Below are 23,085 nucleotides of genomic sequence, written 5' to 3'. Positions count from 1 at the left end.
TTGGTATTTAACTTTTTCAATTCTTTATATATGTATATTCTGGATATTAGTCCCTTGTCCATTGTTTAGCTGGAAAAGGCTTTCTTCTATGCCGTCTGCTGTCTGTATGCTCTTACTGATAGTTTTCTTGGCTGTGAAGAAATCTTTTCCTATAATCCCATCTGTTGATACTGTTGATACTGTTGATACTAATTCCAGTGATACTGATATTCTGTTCAGAAAGTTCTTACCTACCCCAATGTCCTGAAGAATATTCCCTATATTTTCATCTAGGAGTTTCAGGTTTTAAATAAAGGTCTTTGATCCATTTCAATTTATTTTTTACAAAGTGAAAATTTCTGAATCTAATTTCATTCTTCGACACATGGAAATCCAGTTTTTCCAATGCTATTTATTGAATAGGCTATCTTTCTTCCAATGTATGATTTTGCTTCCTTTATCAAAACTTAAGCGAGCACAGTTTTATTGGTTTATTACCAGTTCTCTATTGTCCACAGGTCCACCTGTTTTAATACCAGTACCAAACTGTCTTTATCACTCTGGCTCTGTGGTATAATTTGATATCAGGTATCATGATGTCTCCAACCTGTTCTTACTCCATAGGATTGGCTTTCATGGTCTTTTACGGTTCCATAAGAATTCTTGGATTGTTTTTTCTAATTCTGTAAAATATGGCATTGGAATTTTGATAGATATTGCATGAAATCTGTAGCTTGATTTTCATAACATTGATTCTGCCAGTCCAGGAGCATGCAAAATTCTTTCTAGCATCCAATGTCTTTTTTATTTCCTTTTTCAGAGTCTTAAAGTTTTCACTGTAGAAATCTTGGTCTTAGTTAGTTGTATTCCTGGGTAATTAATTTTGGGGTGCTATTTTGAATGGAATATACTTCCTAGTTTCTGAGAGCATATTGTTGGCATATAAGAAGGCTACTTTGTATATTGATTTTTGTATCCTGTAATTCACTGTCAACCTTTATTAGATGTAGTTTTCTAACGGATTCTATAAAGCTTTCTAAGTAAAGAGTCATTCATTTGCAAATAAGGACAGCTTGACCTCTTCTATTTTGAAATGCAAGTTTTCAAAGTACTCCTTGGTTCTCTGTATTACAGTGGAATTCATAGCAACTTCCCCTTTGTCTTAAATGTTATTAATTTGTATCTTCTCTCAGCCTGAAGAAATTGAACCATAATTAATCAACCAGCTGAACTGTCCTACCAGTTAACTACAGGTGGGTCAACTAGATTACACAAACCAGACAAAGGTAAAAAAAAATCTACAACCCCCCCCAAACTTCCCACCTGACCACAGTCCAAATTTCCAATCTGCTGACTGTTAATTTGGTTTGGGTGGATATTCTGTTTCATAATGAAAACCCAGTGATCAGCAGAATTCTGTCCTTCTCCTCAACCACTGCCCATGACCATCTTCCTTAATCTAACCTGACATAAAATGTACCCTTTACTTCCTGATTGAAACTTGGGTTTCTTCCAAGTCTGGTGATACAAGCCTGTAATTATAGCTAGATGGAAGGCTAAGGCAGGATAAATACAAGTTCAACTCCTGCCTGGGCTACAGAGTGGGCAATCACTACAGAGTTTGTTAAACAATCTTCCTCTCTGACCTAAATTGGAAACTGTCTTGGAAAACTTCAAACGGCCTTTGGAAAAGTTGTTCAATTCCTAGAATCTACATTTTGTTGACTCTCATCTCCTCTAGCTTCCAATACATCTATCAGCAACAGGCTAAAGTGCAAGTAAGGGTGCTTCTCCTGAGAAGCCTGCGCCTGATCCAAAAAGGAGACCACTCCGAGGCAAGGAGCTAAATAAACAGGAGATAGACGTGAGCTACATCTTAGAAGTGTGCTACGGCTAGCTTCCCACCATGGTAAACTATGAGTTAGTCATGTGAATGGGAGAACAAAGAGAATCCAGTTTAATTAAAGTGAGCAAGACGTCCGCAAGGATGACAGGAGGCTGGTATCAGACACTCAAGGTCAGCAGCTAACAAAGCACAAGTCCCACAGAATGGAGGAGTCAACCACCTCTGTCTGTGTGGGTGTCATGCAAACAGCGCATGATCGTTTCCCTGACTGGGCCAAACGTGCAGGAAGTGTGTGAGCCCTTCACTGGCTCAGCCCATGACAGCACAGAGACTCAATCAGTGTCATAAAAATTGCCTCCATTTTTGTCCAGCTTCTGCCATAAAACCTTGAGAGTCTTACCTCACGTTGACTTTTGATAACTTTTGAGTCTCCAGTCCCCTAAGACCCAGAGTCAGGCCCATCTTGGCCTCAAAAGGTCCCATTGTTCTGAAAACCTACATCAGTATTACACACTAAATTTCATTACCTTATCACTGAAGCATTCCCTTTCCACAGCAAAAGTCTTGAACTTGTCCTCACCTAAAATTACTCATCATAAGTTTCCAGATCCAAAGTAATGAAACTTCGACTAGTACATATATATGTACATGATACATAAGCAAGTAAGAATAATCACAAAATAAATATGTTAACAATAAAAAATTTTTATCACATGTAACATGACTGAGACTTTAAAGCCATGCAGATAGTCTCAAAATACATAAAAATCTGGAAAGACAAATAATAGAAGATACCCCATTCCAGTAAGTTATAATCAAAATGTAGAATCAACACCACTAGAGGGAAATTGGTTAATAGGGAATAACAGAAATCCCAGAAAGAGAATAAAATGCATGTAAAAATACAAAGATAAAAGTAGATTATTGATCTCCCTAATTATGAGTGATACTGAACATCTTTTAAGATGCTTCTTAGCCATCTTTATTTCTTCCTTTGAGAACACTCTGTTCAGTTCCTGAGCCCATCTTTTAATTGGGTCACTTCCTTTCTTGAGTCTTTGTTTACTGAGTTCATTATAGATACTGGATGTTAAACCTGTCAGATGTGTCGCTAGTGAAGATTTTCTCCCATTCTGTGGGTTTTCTCTTCACTTCCTTGGTTGCTTCTTTTGATGCAAAGAAGCTTTTAATTTAATGAGGTCCCATTTGTTGATTCTTGACCTTGTTTCCTGGGAAGTTGATGTCCGGTTTTGAAAATCCTTTCCTACACCTTTATCTTGTAGATTATTGCCAATGTTTTCTTCTAACAGCTTCAGGGTTTCAGGCTTCATATTGAGGTCTTTGACCCATTTGGAGTTGACTTTTGTGCAAGGTGAAAGATAGGGGTTTAGTTTCATTCTTCTACAGGTGGAGATCCAAATTTGCCACCACCATTTGCTGCACATGCTGTCTTTCCTCCAGTGAATGTTCTTGGCCCCTTTGCCATATATCAGGTGTCTGAAATTACATGTACTCATATTTCAGTCTTCAGTTTTGTTCCATTGATCTATGAGTCTACTTTTGTGCCAGCAACATGTTGTTTTTATTATTATAGTTCTGTAATACAGTTTAAAATCTGGTATAGTAATCCCCCCGGCATTGCTCTTAGTGCTCAGGGTTGCTTTGGCTAGCCAAGATCTTTTGTGTTTCCATATGAAACTTAGGATGTTTTTTTCCAATTCTGTGAAAAATATCATGGGGATTTTGATTGGCATTGCACTGAATCTATAAATGGCTTTTGGTAGGATGGTCATTTTCACAATATTTATTCTTCTAATCCATGAGCACGGGAGGTCCTTCCAACTTCTGATGTCTTCCTCAATCTCTTTCTTTAAAGATTTAAAATTTTCATTGTAAAAGTCTTTAATGTCTGTGGTCAGGTTTATTCCGGTCAGGTTTATTCTGAGATATATTTTTTTTGTGGCTATTGTGAACAGGAGTGTTTCCATGTGCTCTTTCTCTGATTACTTGTTATTGGTATATAGAAAGGCTACAGTGTTTTGTAGGTTAATTTTGTAACCTGCCACTTTACTGAACTTGTTAATAATTTCTAGGAGATTTCTGGTGGAATTTTTGGCGTCTCATATATAATATTATGTCATCTGCAAAAAGGGATAATTTGATCTCTTCTTTTCCAATTATTACTCCTTTAATTTCCCGCTCTTGTCTTACTGCTCTTGCAAGAGTTTCAAGCACTGTGTTAAAGAGAAGTGGAGATAGGGGACAACCTTGTCTGGTTCCTGATTTCGATGGGAATGCTTCCAGTTTTTCTCCATTTAGAATGGTGTTGGGTGTGGGTTTGTTATATATGGCTTTAATTATGTTGAGGTATGTTCTCTCCAGTCCAATTCCCTCTAGGACTTTGAACATAAATGCATGTTGAATTTTGTCAAAGACCTTCTCTGCATCTATTGAGATGACCATGTGGTCAATGAACAAAAGAATTATGTAACTAGTGGTACTGAAATTACTGATTAACTTTAGCATGAAAGTTAACTAGGATTTCTCATGCATATATACACACATGCACACACACACAAAAATAAAATTTAAACTTAAATATTCAATAAACTAATGCAAATTGCAAAACAAACAAACCCATGTAAAAACACATTCAGTCATCCAGATTTTACATATACTTCAGGCCTTTGCTCCAGAGTGCAGGCTCAGGGATCCAACTGCCACATTTCCACTTCAGCGCTAACACGTCTGGCATGCAGAGCACATCTAGGTTGAACTTTCAGATAAAGTACTTGTCACCAAGCCTGGTACCCTGAATTCTATACCTGGGACCCATGTGGTGGAAGGAGACACCTGATTCCTGCAAGTTCTCCTCTGATCTCCACACCTGGGCTGTGGCACAGGCACAGCCAAAAACATACATCCACACAAATAAATAAATAATAAACAAATGTGGTTTTTAATTCATAACTTAAACTTTGCTCTCAGCCACTTCTCCCAAATCCACACACTAAACAACCCTCCTTACCTCACAGAGGGGTTAATTCTGTCTTGTTTACTGGGTCAAGAACCCTGAGTGACCTTTGACTTTTTTTCTTTTTGGTCTTTTTTTTTGAGACAGGGTCTCCCTGTAGCCCCAGCTGTCCTGGAACTCACTACGTAGACCAGTCTGGCCTCGAACTCACAGAGATCTGCCTGCCTCTGCCTCCCGAGTGCTGGGATTAAAGGCGTGACTTTTTATTTATGACTTTGTCCAACAGTTAGAATGCACCCATATATGTAGACGCTTCATGAATGATTGCAACAAATAAACCCCTGACTTTGACTGTTTCCTCTCTCTAGCTGAGTTTCTTCCCCCGGCCGTGCGCACCAAGCGCCTGGCGCTGTTGATGGCAGGCTGCCTCCCTTTGATGGCTCTTTTTGCCTTTGCATTTTCAATATTCTTGGCCTGCAAATTGATTTCTTCCTCTTTTCCTTAGTTAAATGCCATTTGTTCACCTGATCTCCACCCCAACATCATTTTACAGGGACGCTTTTAACCTCTTTAGTTGAACTTCATTTACTAAAGACGCTTTAACAACATCTTAGCACTACAATATTGCATTGTGCATTTAATTTCTCCCTCGTATGACTGCCAGGTCTGTAAGGACAAAGGGGAATCTTACTTTGTTCAGCACAGCAACCCCACTGTCTACCAAAGACTAATTTATATGAAGCGCCTAGTAACTGTCTCTAAAATGAATGCAATGGCGAGATTCTTGATTTCACCCTTTTAGTCCTGTACCAGTATTTCTAGGATGATTCCAAACTTGCAAAGTCCTATATTCATTTCTGAGCATATGGAAAACTCAGCCCACACAGTCAGTGTAGTTCTTAATCCCACTTCATGTTCAATGGGCTGTCTTCCCCGCAAGTCCCTGGGCACTTAGAAACTGTGGTATGGACGCATTGCTAGACTAAGTCACTGAGCAAGTACAATGTCCACTTGTTCTGCCCCACAGCCCCCCTTCTTCCCAACCAACAAGTAAATCAATGGCCGCTCTGAGATGCAGGGCTGGAGATTGGCTAAAGGTGAACTGCAGACATAGACAGAAGTAGGGAATTTTTAACATGACGTTTCTGTGAAATGTTCTGACTTTCTTAAATCAAGAAGGTTCACTTTATTAGTTTAAAAAGCATGATGAGCATCCACGGAGTACCGTGGGAGAATGTGTTATCCACTGCATCTCTTCTTCCAAGTATAGTAACTAGTGCTGCATCTAACAATGACGATTCAGACCCACAAAAAAGCTCATGGTCTATGTTTTCTCACAAATGATTATACAATAAACAATGAAAGCCAGCAAGCAGTTCAATAGGCTTGAATAGACTGGGGGAAAAGAAAGAATATCCAGGGCCATCTGTCCAACTTGGTATTAGCATCACATGTATCTATGTGGGATCCCAAACTTCTCTGAGATCACCATCTTTGAAATAGCCCTAAAAGCCCAAGTGGTAAGGAGCACAGGCCACATGCATCTGTGGGAGAATTTTTGAAGAGAGAAGGGAATTTAAGCTTACCCTCAAGTTTTCCCATATTGCCCTTGCTTTAATTACTCAATTCTTACAAGATGTTCATGTCTGTGGGCACCAGCTTTCCACAAGCTCGATGAGAACAGTTTAATTAGCAGAAACACTCACCATAAATGAGAACTAGTCTTACAAACTGGACTAGGGCAGCAAACTACTAAAGGTCTGGGAAATCAGATGAGAAGTGGTCCATAGGCATTTAGTAAGAAATCTCATCTAATAAAAGTGCAAGGATTCCCTTACAGGGCCAGGAACAAAACAAGAGTTCCACGTGAACAGAACTTTCAGCAAGTCCAGTCCATAATTCAAGTAGTTCTGGACCTTTTACTTTGACACTTTTAATTTTTCAACTCTTTGTCCCTGTTCTTTCCATACAAAAATATAATTAGGAAGGCCATCCAAAATTACTTCAAACATAGAATGTACCTAAACTATTAAATTATAAAACACTACTGTGGCCTTAGGTGTTTGTCTGGAGACCAGGTAGCCTGGTCTCTAATAGAAACTTTATTCCAGCAACTGGGAGGGGGGTTCTGATTCCATTTAGAAATGAGGACGGATGTCATGTGCTCATCATGAGGGTGGGCTATGCACTGCTTGGAGTGGGGCTGCAATCACTGTGCTCTAGAGGTATTTTGCTAACTTTAAAGCTCCAGAGTTGGATGCAGTTCAGTTCTTACCACTATCATCTCCAGGATCACTTTATAAATTTCATATTATTTTGACTGTTTTTATGGTGAAATACTTTTGAACTTAGGACCAGTGTTTGCTTTATTTAAAAGACGGCATTAAACTGTACTGCTTCAGAGCCATGTCTACACTGAAGGAGGCTCCCTTTAGCACTCCACTCTTCTCCCATTTAACTCTTGATCGATAGCTACTTTTACAATTTCTAAATACGCACAGAAAAACAGAGCCGCACTCAGCATCTCAGACGTCTAGGGCTCCAGTGCAGCTGAATGGCTGTGGCGTGCTCGCTGGGGGGACGGCAGATGCGGTGGCTTCGTTCTCCATTGGGCTCTGTGATGTCCACTTGGCTTCATTATGCAACTTAAGTCACTACTTTCTACATAATTGTCCAAATCAACTGCTAAGATGCCTAAAATTGCATGTATCTTATTTTTCCCTGTTCTGATTTCAAAGTGCTATTTTGTACAATCTCCACTGAGAAGAAAATAAGCTCATTTTTTAAACAATTACCTAACAACATTGAAGACACGAAACTGCATTTTCTGCCTAAGTGTTTTTCTTCTGTCTTAAATTGAGTCTGGTTTGAAGGATGTCTAGACTATTGCTCTGTGGTATGGTAAAAGTTGGAAATCCTCTCTTCTTTCAAACTACCTCACTACTAAGAAAGAAGACTAGCCTTCTGGTTGCCTAAAAATAGTCCCAGTTTTCTGTTAGTCCCATGCTAGACAGTTTGATTCAATTATTATGACAGAGATTTGCATAAAGCTTTCTTCTGAAGAGTTTTAGGCCATTTAAGCAATGTCATTATATGGACAGAGAATTCTTTTGTGAAAGTGTAATGGGGCATGGAAAATAATAAAATGCACAAAATACATTTTATTCAAGGATTTTAATAATAAAAAGAAATTGCAGTGCAGACTGAAGAACAGTCTCCCTGTTATTTTAAAATATAGTATGATTAAGCAGGCACAGCATAATGGACCCAAATCAAAGGGCAGTAAAACTTTTTCAAAATACACGAATTCGGTATATTCCCTTGTCATCGATGGAATAGCCTGAAGATGTGGGACTGCAATTAATTTTAACAATAATTTTACCAGACAAGATTGTCTGAGTAAAGCAACACTGTTTGGGATTCACAGACTCCCTCTCATTAAAATGAACTGGCAGTATTATAAAGTTACTGGGGGACTGGGGGTGTGAAAACCCCTTTAATTCCCTTTCAAAGACCCAGAGAAACAGAAAAGCATTGTTCTCAGGTTTTCCCAGCACAGCCACCTCGTGCCCCCTCACTAAAGGAAGGAAACAATTCAGTCCATCTTTCTGTGGAGTAAGGTGGACAGAGCTGGCCACATACAATACAAAGAGCCATCCTCCGTGATTCCGCAACATGTCTAGCAGACTACACCATAAAAAGTGCATCAAGGTTCTGTGACAATGACATGTAAGGCTGCTGTTCATAAGAAAAATCTGAGCAAACGCATATCCTTCGAGGGGGAAGAAACAAAGTCACAAACTACACCACATAACAATATGCAGCAACAGCTAATCGGTATGGGAACACCCTCAATATACATTAGTAATAGAGAGGGGCAAAGAAATGAATAGTATCATTCATGGCATACAGAACTTTTGGCATGATGGAAGGATGAGAAGGCTGAGGATTGGGGAGAATAAAATCGATTGCCCTGCTTCATTTTGTATCTGCTCTTATGCTTTGAATATTCTAAGTATGCATGTTTTTATTAAAATGTTAGTGGTGTTGCAGAGATTAGGAAGAAAGAGTGACAGGTGTAAGCAGTCGCTCCCATTCAGGAACAGCACACATGGCACATCTGTTATGACTGTCATCTCCTGGGCTGCTGACTAATTACCAATAGATTTAAATTTTTCTAAAGATCATTAAAATGTATCATATGGTATCCTACAGCTGTTAATGCAAAGCTGTATTGTTAGAATTGTCCTGGTTTATTAACATATTGCCAGACTCACTGTTTTTCCACTGACTCAGCATTTGTCGGTTCTTATAATATTTAGAAGGCGGCAGTATGCCTAATGCTTTTTTGAAGAGTTTCTGAAAAACAAAACGTAAAACTAATGATAGTCTTTGGGAAGCCTACAAGATTTTCTTGGTGAAAACTCACAAATTTAGCTATTTAACTTTAATAGAAATATTTCCTCTCATAAACTCATTACTTTAAAAAGTAATACATAAAACTAAATGCCTATTTTTCATACCTTTAGAATTAGAAATGTTCTAATTCTATGAGTTCTCAAATTATCTTGAACATTAATTTGATTTATTTAGTAAATACTAATTAAGTCTTGTGAGGAAAATCTGACTTTAGACCAAGTTTGCGCAGACAGCTTATAGTTCATCCCATTGGCTTTCAGCTCATTTGACTGTTTCCTGGGACATAATATTCAAAAGTTAATCTGAAAATATTTCAACTGGTCAAATAAGCAGTGCACCTGCACTTGTTGCTTCTTCTACCTTTTTCATTATTACCTAATCTTCCTCTGTCAGTGTTGGAGTTCTGGTCACACGGTTCCTATTCTCTATAAAAACAACTGATTTACAGTCATGTTTATGCACTCTGCTTACTGACTTGCTTCTAGCAGTGATGTAGACACAGCTACATTTCTGGGTTACTCTGATCCAAGTTTTTTTCAAAATAGCATAAGTAAATTATACATTATATTTTCTCTCTTTAAAGAACAGATATTCTTGGTGAATTATATACCACTGATTTCTCTTCAAAATCATGAACATATGTCCAAAATTCTCCAAATCAGATTTATTACATGTTTTTGTGCCTTTAAAAAGAAACTCTCGAACACTTTGGTGGCAGTCATTTACCCTGCCTCCACATATACAATGCGCTAATAACTTTAAGTGACAAAATCATCCATATTAATATATAAATAAAAGTAAGAAAACTACTCTTGAAAAACACCTACCTAAGAAAACACTTATTGCTGTATTCTATGACTTAAAATTACTTAAAGCAGCTCTTAAGCACAGCCATGGGCTATATACTGTTTAGACCAATGATGGAACGTGTATCTGAAGATGGCTCCCCAAGTTTACAAAGGGGCAGAAAAATTCCTGTCACCAGGTGATGCAGCTGTTGAGATGCACTGTGATGGAAGTTGGTGTAAGCAAGCCTTCCTGTGCCACCATTCATCCAAAGTACAACACATATAAACCAAACGCAAGTGCGTAATACTTGACAGAGACGAACGACTGTGTTATTCAGTTGTATATCTACTGTGCTGTGCTTTTTACCATCACTTACTTCTCCCGCGCATCAAGAAACTGTACACTGTGCCGTTTTACAGTACGCTGTGCCATTTTACAGTGCGCTGTGCCGTTTTACAGTACGCTGTGCCACTTTACAGTGCGCTGTGCCGTTTTACACCATGCTGTGCTGTTTTATAGCATGCTGATTATGCTGGCTACCGCCTCTCTCTTATCTCATCTTATCCTTTCTCTTGATTACTCATTTTTTCATATAATTGATTGGCTCTTTCATTGTCTTGTTCACCATAACGTATTTATATACCATATAGTTTCAGCATATAGCAGGATCAGTCATAGGTCTGTGTAAGTACACTCACTCTAGGGTGTTCACATAATAACAAAATCATCAAATGATGCCTCTTTTGAAGCGTGTCCGGGCCATTAAGCAATGCAGGTTATACATGCAAAAGCACTCAATTTGTTATCTGAGAAAAATAAATTTAAATGACAATGCACTATCATAATTTATCAGAACAGCTAAAATTAAAAGTTCAACACTGTCAAGTGTAAGGGAGAGCATAAAAACAACTGGGCCATTCAACTAGTATAACCACTTTGAAAAAACTGCTTGGAAATACAATTTTTCCACAGAATAAAACACAGCTTTAACTTATAACCAAACAATTTCATTTCATCAAAAAAGTATAATATTGGAACTTGGATCTGGGTGCCAATCAAGACATACCCACAATGCTGAGGATAGAGGCTTTTGGAGAAATACTAATATTTTACATATAAATATTAGAGCACAATTTGAGAGGGAAAAATGACTTTGCATTATTTACTGTTTGATCTTTGCAAAGTCACTCTCTTCTGTTAAAAAAAATGAACCCTTACTTTCCCTAAGGAAACGATGCTTCAGGACTTCCTGAGATTGTATGCTACATTAAGATCTATACAATGAGATCATTTCATTAATTTTTTTTAGAAATTCACATTGGAATAGAGTATTTACATTATTTCCAACCCTTTCTCCCCTTCCTCCAATTCTGTCCCCCTCACTCCCTCTCAAATTCATAACCTCTTCAATATTATATATAATACATAATATATTATACATACATAATTATAACCTGAGTCCATTTAGCACTGCTCATATGTACATGTGTTTAGTGCTGACCACTTAGGATTGGATAACCTGCCAGGGAGCTCATTCTGGGAGAAAACTGATTCTCCTCCTCTCAGTAGCCATTGACAGCCTTTAGCTCTTCATTTAAGGGTGGGGCCTTGTGAAATTTCCAACATCCACATTGACATGTTAACTGATGTTGCCATTATGAAAGTCTTGTTTAGGCAGCCATACTGTTGAAACCAGGTGTTCTGGTCCTCGGGCTCTTGGAATCTTTTCACGCCCTGTTCCATGGTTTTCTTATACATTCAAAAGAGGATTACTAGCCAGAAGATATAAAGAACAAAAAAAAAAAAAAAAATTAAAAAAAAACACACACACACACACAAAGCATCAGGAAAACAAATGAGACTTCTCAAAATAAATGAAAATGACTGAGAAATATCTTTAAAAGTTTTCAACTTCCTTATCAAAGAGACAAGGAAATTAAAACTACTTTGAGATTTCACCTTACCCTAATCAGAATGGCTAACACCAAGAAAACAACTGACATCTAGTGCTGGTGAGGATACGGGGAAAGGGGGACTCTCATTCACTGTTGGTGGGATTGAAACTGGTACAGCCACTGTGGAGGTCAGTGTGGGTGGAGAATTCTCAAAGCTACACCACTCCTGGGTATACACTCAAAGGACTCTGCCTCCTACTACAGAGACCCTTGCTCAGCCAGGGTCACTGCTACTCGTATATTCACAGATAGCCAGGAAATGGAAGCAGTCCATCCTTCAACTGATGAATGGATAATTAAAACGTGGTACATAAACATAATGGAATTCTGTTCAGCTGTAAAGAAAAATGAAATTATGTAGTTTTGGGGTAAGCAGGTAGATGTGGAACATGTATACTGACTGGGATGACTCCAACATGGAAAAACAAAGGCCGCATGCTTTCTCTTAACTGCAGGTACTTTATATTTTACCAGTAAAACACTAATGTTTCTTTTAATAAAAACCACACTAGCATCTAAACACTTTCACTTATTCAATCTCTAACAGACTCTAAGAAGTAGATATCATCATTCAGTTTACAGATGAATAGAAGCTGTTAAAAAAAATAGATTGAAAGACTGACCATATGGAAATAGTCTTACAGGCTCCTGTGACCTTGCTCATATGAACCTACAGCAATGGTGTCAGCATGCACAAGACCCGGGCAAACTCAAGCAGACAAAAACCCAGCACAGACCTGTGGAAATGGGTAGCAGACCCCACTCTTAGTGGAAGAACTGTTGACAGCTGATTACTGCTGGATGAAGAAGAGCTGACCTTCTTAAAGGAAGGGATTCTAGAAAGGCTGACCAGACTTCAGTGGACGAACTCGCACTGAAGGACACCTGGGGACACTAACTTGTCTCAATAGGCCTTAACACAAATGACAGAATGCATGAAATCCGGGATGGGGGCCTCTGGGAGGCTCCAATGGAGAAGGGGGCATAAAGATGATTAAGATGTTCTGAATGAAATATACAACTTCAATACAAAATTTACAGAAAGAATTATAAGGCATAAAATTTTGTACACTATAAAAAATAGACACCATGACCAAAGACGCACAGCTAAAGTTGTGAAGCCAACTGGTTTGAATTAACCCAGAAAATATGATTTGTAATCTACTAGCATAACTTTTCAGTAGGCAAACACATGGTACTGAGCCTATTTTATCTAAACCGGGAGTCTTGTTAAATTAACCTTAAAGCAATCATCAGAGTGACCATTACAATGTAGTCTATATCATGTACTAGAAACTGATTTTATTCAATCAGAAGATTTCTTGCATTTAATCTCTCTACTAATGTTGGGAATATTGGTCTTTGGGTTCTTTTTGCGTGTGGGTTTTGTTACTGTTGTTTGAAACTGTCTTTCTGAGAGACATTTTAGCACTGGTCAGATGAATCTACATGGGCTATTTTAAGAAACCGCCTTTTCTGTGACTCAAAGCTGTGTCCAAGCCTGACTCTATCATCGATGCTCCAAGAAAATGGATGATGACACAGAATGCCTTTAAATGTTTGCTAACTTCATGACTCTTGACTTATGTCCTAGAACTTTGCCAAGTAGTTTCTGAAATTCTTTGTTTTTAGCCTAGGTTGAGTTTTGCATACTATCATTATCTTGAACCTATTTTATTTGAGGTAAAAGTCACTCAAAATACTTCTGTTTCACATATACTAGCGCTGTCTCGAGTCGGTGTCACTGACTCTTGCTGTTGCTCTCTGGGAGCCTGTGCCTGAGATGAAGAACAGGAAGTCGGCCTTGGCAACGAGGAAGAGTAACACAGGTGAGTGCCGCACACTTCGCCGCTCCGTCGCCGCTCTGTCTCCGCTCCATCTCGACTCCCCTGCACCTCCAGAGCATCTTGGTTAGCGTAGCTGGTTGTTAAAAGTGGATGCCTTGGGTCCATTGTGGCACATGGTTTGAAGAAGGCAGTGGGTGGTAGCACACATTCCTTCTGAACGATCTTTGTGGGGACCTCGAGCAATCCTGTGCTGCTTATGAGGAAGCCAGAGGCAAGGACCTGCCACTCAACTGTAGAGGTCAAACACGACCCAAGCAAGGTGTCTTGTCAGTCAGTGTCAGGAGTAGTGTGACTTCACTATGGCCGAGATTACCAGTGCCTTCATGATTTGTTGCTTGCATTCCTGAGTAGATTTTATCCTTTCTGTTACCTACCATAACTGCTCAGTGGCTAAGCCAGGAAGAAGGCAAGTTCTTCAGATGTAAACATAATATTCATGAACAAAATTTTCAATAAATAAGAGAACTTTTAAATTGCTGAATTAAAACTAGTTCAGACCAGGCATGATGTTTATAATTACATACTCAGGTGGATGAGGCTGGAGGAGAAAAGATCAAGGCCAAGGCTGGGAATGCGGTTCAGTTAGCAGAGTCCTTGCTTGGCATTGAGGAAGCTCTAGGCTCCATGCCAAGCACTGCAGAAACGGGCATGTTGGCACACCAGCACTCTTGGTGGGTGGTTGAGGCAGAAGGATCAGGAGTTCAAGGTCATGCTCAACTACACAGTATGAAGTCAGGCTGGGCTACATGAGTTCCTATAATGAATAAATAAAATAATAAATAAAGTGCAAAGTCAACCTGGGTCTTATGGGGAAGAGACCCTGTCGCAAAAGAACTAGAGGTTCAATTCACCAAATCATCAAACATGGACACAACCCTCCTTCCAGGTTCTATGACACTTACCTGAAAAATCATTAGGTATGACAAGAAACACAATGTCATGTTTTATTAATTTTAGCCACATAAAATGAGTCAAATGGCTGATTTTGAGTTGCCTTCAGTGATGCTATAGTCTGTTCACACATTAACTCCAGCTTTCAAGATTTTATATGTGATGCGAAACTCCCGGACAGCTGTCCATCATTTATACCAATGACTCTCAAAATATTTCATTGTTTCATCAAGTCTCACCACAGGCTTACTGGGAAGATTTCAAGTATTATGATTTAATGGGCCTCTTATTGCCGACAACAGACAATGATAAAACCAGCACTGAAATTAACTTCTCACTATGTATCCATTCCAATGGTGCATTATTTCAATCAACTTCTAAGAAAATTGACCAACATTCAGTGTAAATGTGCAACAGTCACAGGTAGCAATAGAACTATGGGAAGAAATAAGGATTTAAAAATAGAAAGGGGCCGGAGAGATGCTCAGCAGTCAAGAGCACCGGCTGCTCTTGCAGAGGACCTGGTTCAGTTCCCAGCACCCACATGGTAGCTCACAGCTGTCTGTAACTCCAGTTCCAGGAGATTCAACTTCTTCTTCTGGACTCTGCATGCAACAGGCATGCACATAGAACACACACATATATGCAAGCAAATAGTCATACACATAAAGCAAAAACACATCTGATTTTTTAGTTGAGAAAGAGTATGAGTCCAGCTTTGCACTACGAATACACGGCCCTGAACAGAATCCTTCTACTTGCGAACACCAACAAAAGCTGCTATAAAACATCAGTAACAGCCCCCAGCTTTTAAGAAAATCCCCAGGAGAGGGGCTGGAGAGATGGCTCAGAGGTTAAGAACACTGGTTGTTCTTGCAGTCGACCCGGGTTTGAATCCCAGCACCTACACGGCAGATAACAACTGTCTGTAACTCCAGTCCCAGGGGATCTGACAGCCTCTTCTGACCTCCGTGGGCATTGCACGACAAGGGTGCGCTTACCTACATGCAGGCAATACGTGCATACACATAAAATAAAAATAAAAAAAAGAAAATCCCCTGGAAACTGTAAAATGCTTTTGACCAAGGAAATTACTGAGGTGTGTAAAGCCAACTGTATTCAGTCCTCCCTGGTTCCTCAGGATCAACCTAACTAGTCTAGTGTGCTTTCAAGAAATGAACTTCCTGAGGAAATTAAACGCACTCTGGATGTATTGAGATAGGATATCATTAAAGGATCTTATTAAAGAAGCTTCCTGCTTTTTCTATGATTTGTGGTACATACACATTTTAAAGACTTTGTTAGGTGTGTGAAAGTAATGAAGTCTGTAAGCAGAAACCTCAGCCATAGCAGCAGCTGAACTCCCCTTCTCCCCCACTGTGTGCCCCCACCATTCTCCATTTTCTCTCTCTCTCTCTCTCTCTCTCTCTCTCTCTCTCTCTCCCCCCCTCCTCACCTCTGCTCATTCCATTCTGCCTTTATGAGTATCTACACATATGTGTACACACGTAGCGCTCTACATTTCACAAAGTTGGTGACAATTTGGTGTTCATGTCATTTCTTTGGGCAAAAACAGTAAACTATTTTAGGGGCTCATTTTAGTCAAGGCTTCAGAAAAGTCTTTTGAAAAATTAGTTTCAAAGATAAATTAAGTTCTGTTACTGAATGATCTAGAACGCATTTGAGAATAGTTACAGATGACTCTAAAAGTTCTTGACATTGGAAATGAACCTCATACAATGTGTGATAAAGGCATTCTCACACAGTCAGGCAAGCATTTTGTAGTTTTTAAAAGTGATGGCCCCACACGCACTGGGCGATCCTGTGTAAAAGGATTCTGCAGTCTGGGGTAATAGAGGCCAACGACACTTCCTGTTGGTAATCGCTTACATCACAGATTTCCTTGACACAGAAAAGTAAGTGTGGACTCTTTGTCTACCTGGTGGATATTTAGATTAAGTAGTGTGATGGGTGGAATGCTTCCCAGTGAGCTTCCTACACATTTCTCCGATGCCCAGCACTGTACCCAAAAGTTTTCAAAAGAAAGTGTTCTGCTAGAACAGAAGAATCTAAAATAGATCACCGAAACACAAAACACGTTCTTATTTCCCCATTTCTGGGAGCTACTTAACTCATCCAGTTTAAACAGATGAACTAAATATTTTTAATACAAAGTTGTATTTTTCCAAAAGGTATTAATCAAAAGAGTTTCGCTCACATTTGCATTCCTTACAGCACTTGCCATCCACGTATGCCAGCGCCGACTTAGGAGGGCAGTCAGGCACAGGGCAGGCCAGAGTGTCACACTGGATGGTCCCGTTCTGGAAAGCAAACAATATTCAAAGAAATTACAAGTAAGAATCATTTAAAATCAGTTTCTTAAATTTCAAACTTAGCATAGTATATCCCTGTTCTCTTCAGCAACACTCGTAACGCTGGCCCACAGCGATGCTGACCGCGTCCTAGCAGTGAAAGAATGGCACCCATGTCCATCTAGCAACTGATCTAACTGAGCCAGAGTCTTCATCTTCTGTGGTGGGGAAGGACACAGGAAAACAGCAGGCTCATTGGCCTACAGCACCCAACTATCCCCAGATTACTCCAAAGCCAACCATCAAATCTCAGGAAGTTTCTGGGATGACTGCTAATCTGTTGCAGTCCTGGAAGTCATAGTCTCAAACCCAGAATCTTCCAATGGCTGTTTAAACTTCAGCTACCCCCATAAGGCAAGGCACATGGCAATCACCAGGAGGCCTCTGACTGCAGGCAGACGCAGGAATTTGATCCCTAAAGGTCACCCAAAGCTCCCAAGTAGCTGGCTGCTCTGGCATTCCTATTCATCCTATGAACCTCACTCTATCGCATTCTGCATTTGATTCAGTTTTATTTCTGGTCCTCATTAGCTAGACTATAATGGTAAAATATTATGATTTTGGTATATTATATTCCCAAATAAAAACCATATCATCCACATGTGTGTTCACAGTCATACAAAGGTGCTCACAGGTGTGAATGCACACACTCACAGATGTACACATGAATGTGCATACACAGAGGTACAGAGGTGTGTAAACCTATACAGATGACATGCACACACACAGTTGCATTCACACGCATGCACAGAGATGTATACATGTGTGCACATGCGCACTCAGATGCACACATGCAGACACAGATACATACATGTGTACATTCACTCATGTCTATTTATGAACTACTTTTGATCTTTTCATTGAACTTTGGCTAATTTTATACAATATATTTTGATCATATTTAGACCCACTCCCTTATCTGTACCTCCCTTATACCCCACCCCCACCTGATGCCATGTACTCTGTCATATATGTTAAGGCCTATGGAGCCAAGTTTGTGTCCCCAAATGTCTTTTGTGTGTCCATCCACTGGAACCTGGTTAACCTAGGGTGATACCCCTAAAGGAAGCCAACTCTCCCTCTCCCAGTAGTTATGGGTCACCAATGATCTTTTTAATATACATGATATTCTGCTTCTGAATTAGCTGAATGAATATGGGAAAATATTTTAAAGGTAACTCAAATAGATCTGACTCCTTTACAGAAATCCAACCTTTCAACAAATGAGTTCATATGCAATTTAAAAGTTTAAAAACTTACTTTGAATGTCTCTGAAAAATGAACATGGATTTGAAATAATGCACTAAAATAATTTACTTTATTACTATAGAGAATTGGGTAAGATAACATTTATTTAAACTGTATAATTTGTATTCCACTCTATTAGCCAACTATTAAAGACTATTTCTTTAAACCCCATTATTTATGTTGCTCAGTCTCTATATAATATTTAATACCATGTATAATTTAGTTTCATTAAAATTCATTAATAAAAGCATGGGGGGAAAGTCCCAAGAGACACTGAGGACTGTAGGAGAGAATCCTTTGGGATCACCTTACCAACCTAATTTAAATTGCTAACTTCGTGTATGTGCCGATAAACCTTATAGCATTCCTAGACCATAATCTCCATTACAGCTAGCAAGCATCTTTAATAATGTAACACACAGTTCTTTCAATGTGGCCAGGTTTGCTGCCACTTTAGTGTTGTGTCTAGAGGAAAATGGGTCTTGAAATTTTCATGATTACATTGTTCTAATAAATTTTTAAAGAGTGGGGGCTTCAGAGCCCCGTGTGAACGCAAATGCAGTCATACCAGGCATGTGCAGTTCTTGCAGCCGTCTGTCCAGGACTCGAATTCTCGGTAGGTGACTCCCTTCCCAGTGCAGGTCCTCTCACAATAGCACTGATCCAGTCTGTTCATGCGCTGCTCAGCTCTGGACAACTGCAGCACAAAGACAGGGCTCAACGGCCACCATCGCAGCCACCAGAAACGCAGCTCTCTAGCCCGCATGTGGGTTAAGGAAAGAGCAACGACGACCACGGCCGTGCCATCACCAATTACTATGAGTACATTGAGCCTGTAGTTTTAAAAGAAGCATTTTCCTACCTTCTTTTTGTGAAAATTTACCCTGTCTTTAAAACAAATTTCATATTTTATAAGACACAAATTGAAGACTTATTCAAAATAGCCCACAATGTAGAGAAGTTTTCATTTCTCAAAAAAATGTCTAATTCCATTAATGTTTTTACTGAAAAAAAAATTAGGATTTACATTGTGTAAATAACACTGTACAATGTGGCCTTCGGGACATCCATCAGCACTATGCAAAATTTAAAATCTAGCAGAATTTTCAGTAAACTTGATTATGTGCTTAAGACCTTAAGAATAAACCTACAATGTTTAGCAGCCTAACAGCTCAAAAAGGTTGTGGAGCCATTTCCTTGACCCAGTTATGGTGTTCAGATTCTTTGCATTGTCTTCTACTTGTAATGAAAGCTAAATAGAAATAAAAACAAAAGCTAGAGAACAAGTCTTGCAGAATATAAACCAGGTAACCTGCTTCATCCCTGATTTACTGAGTCATTTGCTATACAGATGGCTAGGATTTAAATATTTATAAACTTTAATAAATATCATAACCTTTTCCTTGAGCAAGAATTTCAATTCAGTCCTAGTACATCGTAATGCTATAAGGAATGTTTCAAAGATGAAAATCTATTGTTACAAAAGGATCTGTTGGGAATCACACAGATTTTGAGCAACCTTCACTGTATTTCTGAGTCGCTTTTACCTTGGCTGATGTTTTGGCTAAAATATCCTGCAGTTCCATGATTTTCTGTACAAGTCCGTGGAAGTCATTGCATGTTGGACAGGCTGCAATTACAAACGGGACATCGATCAAGTTTTATTTACAAGGGGTTCAATCTGGTTAAGTCTATGCTCAAAGCCATTATGTGCGAACTCCAATTTCAAACTGACATTCTGGACAAAATTAAGCAAGAGTCACACTTTTCATCACCCCACAGAATGCAAGAGCTAATGGACTTACTGCGATTAAGATCTGGGCACTGAGCAATAAATCCTTGGGGCATGACAAGCAATTGCACATCTTGCATTATTCCCTGTGCATGAAAAGAAAGATGTATTATTTTCATTTACCTAAATTATGTTCAATAGTCAAGTTCATGAGGAAAAACATTAAAGAACACACCCACCAAAATTCCCCAAAATAGAGTCTTTCTGGATATATTCATTCTACTCCATGCCAGGGGAAGGAAATTAATCAGGTAAAATAGATAATTGCCTATGTAGTCTCTTACTGATAATATTTTTAAAGCCTTAAGATTAAATGTCAAGATATAAATAAGTGGCCTCTCTTCTACAGTCATGTTGTTTTGAGGTTATTTTTAGTTCACCATAGAAGTAGTGCTTGAAGGTGACCTTTAAGAATTGACTTGGAAATCACTTTTGGCTTTATCACCACAGAACTGAGACCAATTTTGAATTAACCGATGATCAAAAAGGAAGGGAAGGCAGACTGAGTCATATGAGCAAGGCTTACGTGAACATCTCTCATTCTTCAGCGGGATGCCTTAGAACTAGCTCCCAGTTCAGGAAGGACAATGGATTTAGTAAACAGGTACAGCAAGATAGTGTGGAGTTCACCATGTGAAAGTTCAGCATAAGGCTTTTTAAATGCCAGCTGTAAATGATCCACTTTACAAAGAAGACTTCTCGTGTTTGTAGGCAACATTTTCATGCATCCTTAGCTGTTAAGCCTCCAGCTTCCAAGGCTCATAAAGCAAAGGCCAATGATGACAGAAATGATGTGAGCAGCTATGTTCCAGCTCCCCCTCACCCACCTCTCTTCTTTCATCAACTTTATGATGTACTTTCATTGATATTTCACTTTATCCCTTTGAAGAATGCAAAATAGTCAAATAACAGGGATGATCAAACCAACACGTTATAAGACCATTTTGAATGTTCTTATAAAGACTTACCAGCCAAATACTGGTCTGTGAATCTTCTGCATGTTTGCTCTGATTGACAGCATGTGTCAATGTGAATGATAAAAGTTTAAGTACACTGTGTGGCAGTTACAGGATCTGTTTTTATCATTTAGAAGAAGTGACATGAAAATTACACTACTATGCACTATCACATGACCTGTGCACTAAACAACTCTAAAGGACAGCATTAGCATTCTCGGACTACAGTAAAGATGGTGGACTCTACAGTCCTACAAATAATTGATGTGTGGGAACTGTGAAGCCACATCTGGGCTCCAAGGCTATCATAATTAAATAGAAGAGAGATTTGGAACTCACAGCATGCATCTGATATCCCTTGCGTGGGAAAAGAGCATTGATTTTCTTTTTTAAGCTTTTCAAGGGTGGAATCAATTCCCCACATCTGTTATCTACAAGCTGCCTGGTTTGGAGCAGGTTACTTCAAATCTCTATGCAGGTTAATGCATGCTTATAAGAATGAAGAAGGACCCTCATCAACAGCAGCAAAGCCAGGGATTAAATGCAATAGTATATTCCAAGCATCTGGTTTCCAGATAACAGATAATGTTTAAATAAGTTTTAGATAATTTCTACAACATTATACATTTTGCTTGGAATATGGATTTAAACTTGTGGGTGCCTCTCTCTCATGAGTCAGACAAATTTCTGTCTTTGGCTTAACTCTGTGAGGCCGCTCCCTCGTTGTTGGTGCCTCAGGGCCCTGGGAAAACACTTGCACCTCAAGCTGCAAGAAAGCACTTCTCTGAACGTCACTTATTCATTCTTAAGACCTTCAGAGAGTTAAGTGAGAGATAAATGGCTTTTCCCCTCCAATGATGGAATCGTAGTGTTTCTAAGTTCATACTAGAGATGGATGCTGACAGCTTTCTATTTTAACAGATTTGTGCATGTCTTCCCAACTTGCTAGAGAGTGAGGAATCCTTTAATAATCAAAGCTGAAGAGTTTTGTACCCTTGTCCATGAACAGCCCTACAAAGGAATCACCAAAGGCTATACCTCAGTGGCAGACAGCTTATTTATATGTTGGGATTTTATTTATTTTCTTATGTTTTCATTATTTCAAGGTTTAATTTCAAGAATGACCTGCTAATTACTGATTGTGGTTCTGTGATCGTCTCTACATTAATGGTAAAATTTATCAAGGAGTGATTTTACCAGTTTGAAAAGTGGTCTAAAGCACAAAAACAGAAAACAAATAGAAATACATACAAATAAAAATACAGAAACAGAATTTTGTTTCATATCATAAAGATGGAACATACATTTTCAAATTCATAAGAAGCATTTACATTTATACTTTGTGCTCAGATTCTAGTTTAAAGATACCTTAAAATAGCCATGTGCATTATTTCGCTGTCCCAACCAAAACGTGGTGCCGAGAGGCAGATCTATGGAAGGCTTTTCTGCCACTCTTTCATAAATTCTACAAAAACGAAACACCAGAGGAAGAATGTGAGTAGACAGAAATCTAGAAGCTTCCATTTCTTGAAACAAGAACAATCTACTTACTTATTGCAGTCGATGTGTAAAATTAAATGGGAGGCACTGATGGCTAAGGACAGCTTGTGCCACTTGTCATCAGCCAAAATATAAGGAAACACTTCTGTGTGAGGACGGTGAGTGCCAGAACGGTAATGCAGTCTGACCTCATTCCGATGGCCACTGCTTTCCAGTTCCAGGTATCTGCACAGGGAAGAGCCAGGTGAGACACATCAGACATCAAGTTCAGCAATGACTGGGGAGACCTCCATCTCCAAGGAGATGGAAAAGATACACTGGTTGACACTGGCAGGTGGGGAAACCCAGCTCATTTCCCCCCCAGTCTGTTCTTGGTGGGCAGGAGAATGCCCGCTGCCGACCGCTAATGTGTACTGAGTTTCTTTTTTAGTGCAGGCAAGGAGAGGGTTGGAACTGGGGTGGGAACTGAGTTCCCTGTTCTTCAAACCTTTCATTGGGTACAAGATTGAGTGCTTGG

At 39.2% G+C, this 23,085-nt stretch overlaps 1 protein-coding gene across 2 annotated transcripts in view; it reads right to left on the bottom strand.

Annotated features, from left to right (window-relative positions):
* Positions 1-23,085, bottom strand: part of Nell2 (neural EGFL like 2) — a 367,564-nt gene that overhangs the window by 236,343 nt on the left and 108,136 nt on the right. For both annotated transcript variants that reach the window (XM_008826521.3, XM_008826515.1), the window contains exons 5-10: positions 22,620-22,793; positions 22,437-22,533; positions 20,126-20,198; positions 19,868-19,950; positions 18,889-19,017; positions 16,919-17,021 (exon numbers count right to left, since the gene is read on the bottom strand). In XM_008826521.3, coding sequence (XP_008824743.1) covers positions 16,919-17,021; positions 18,889-19,017; positions 19,868-19,950; positions 20,126-20,198; positions 22,437-22,533; positions 22,620-22,793 — 659 coding nt within the window. The remainder of the gene's footprint in view (positions 1-16,918; positions 17,022-18,888; positions 19,018-19,867; positions 19,951-20,125; positions 20,199-22,436; positions 22,534-22,619; positions 22,794-23,085) is intronic.

The sequence above is a fragment of the Nannospalax galili genome, unplaced genomic scaffold, assembly GCF_000622305.1.
Source record: "Nannospalax galili isolate Female #2095 unplaced genomic scaffold, S.galili_v1.0 scaffold232, whole genome shotgun sequence".
In the NCBI taxonomy this organism is placed as follows: domain Eukaryota; kingdom Metazoa; phylum Chordata; class Mammalia; order Rodentia; family Spalacidae; genus Nannospalax; species Nannospalax galili.
This window is presented reverse-complemented; position numbering and strand designations above follow the sequence as displayed.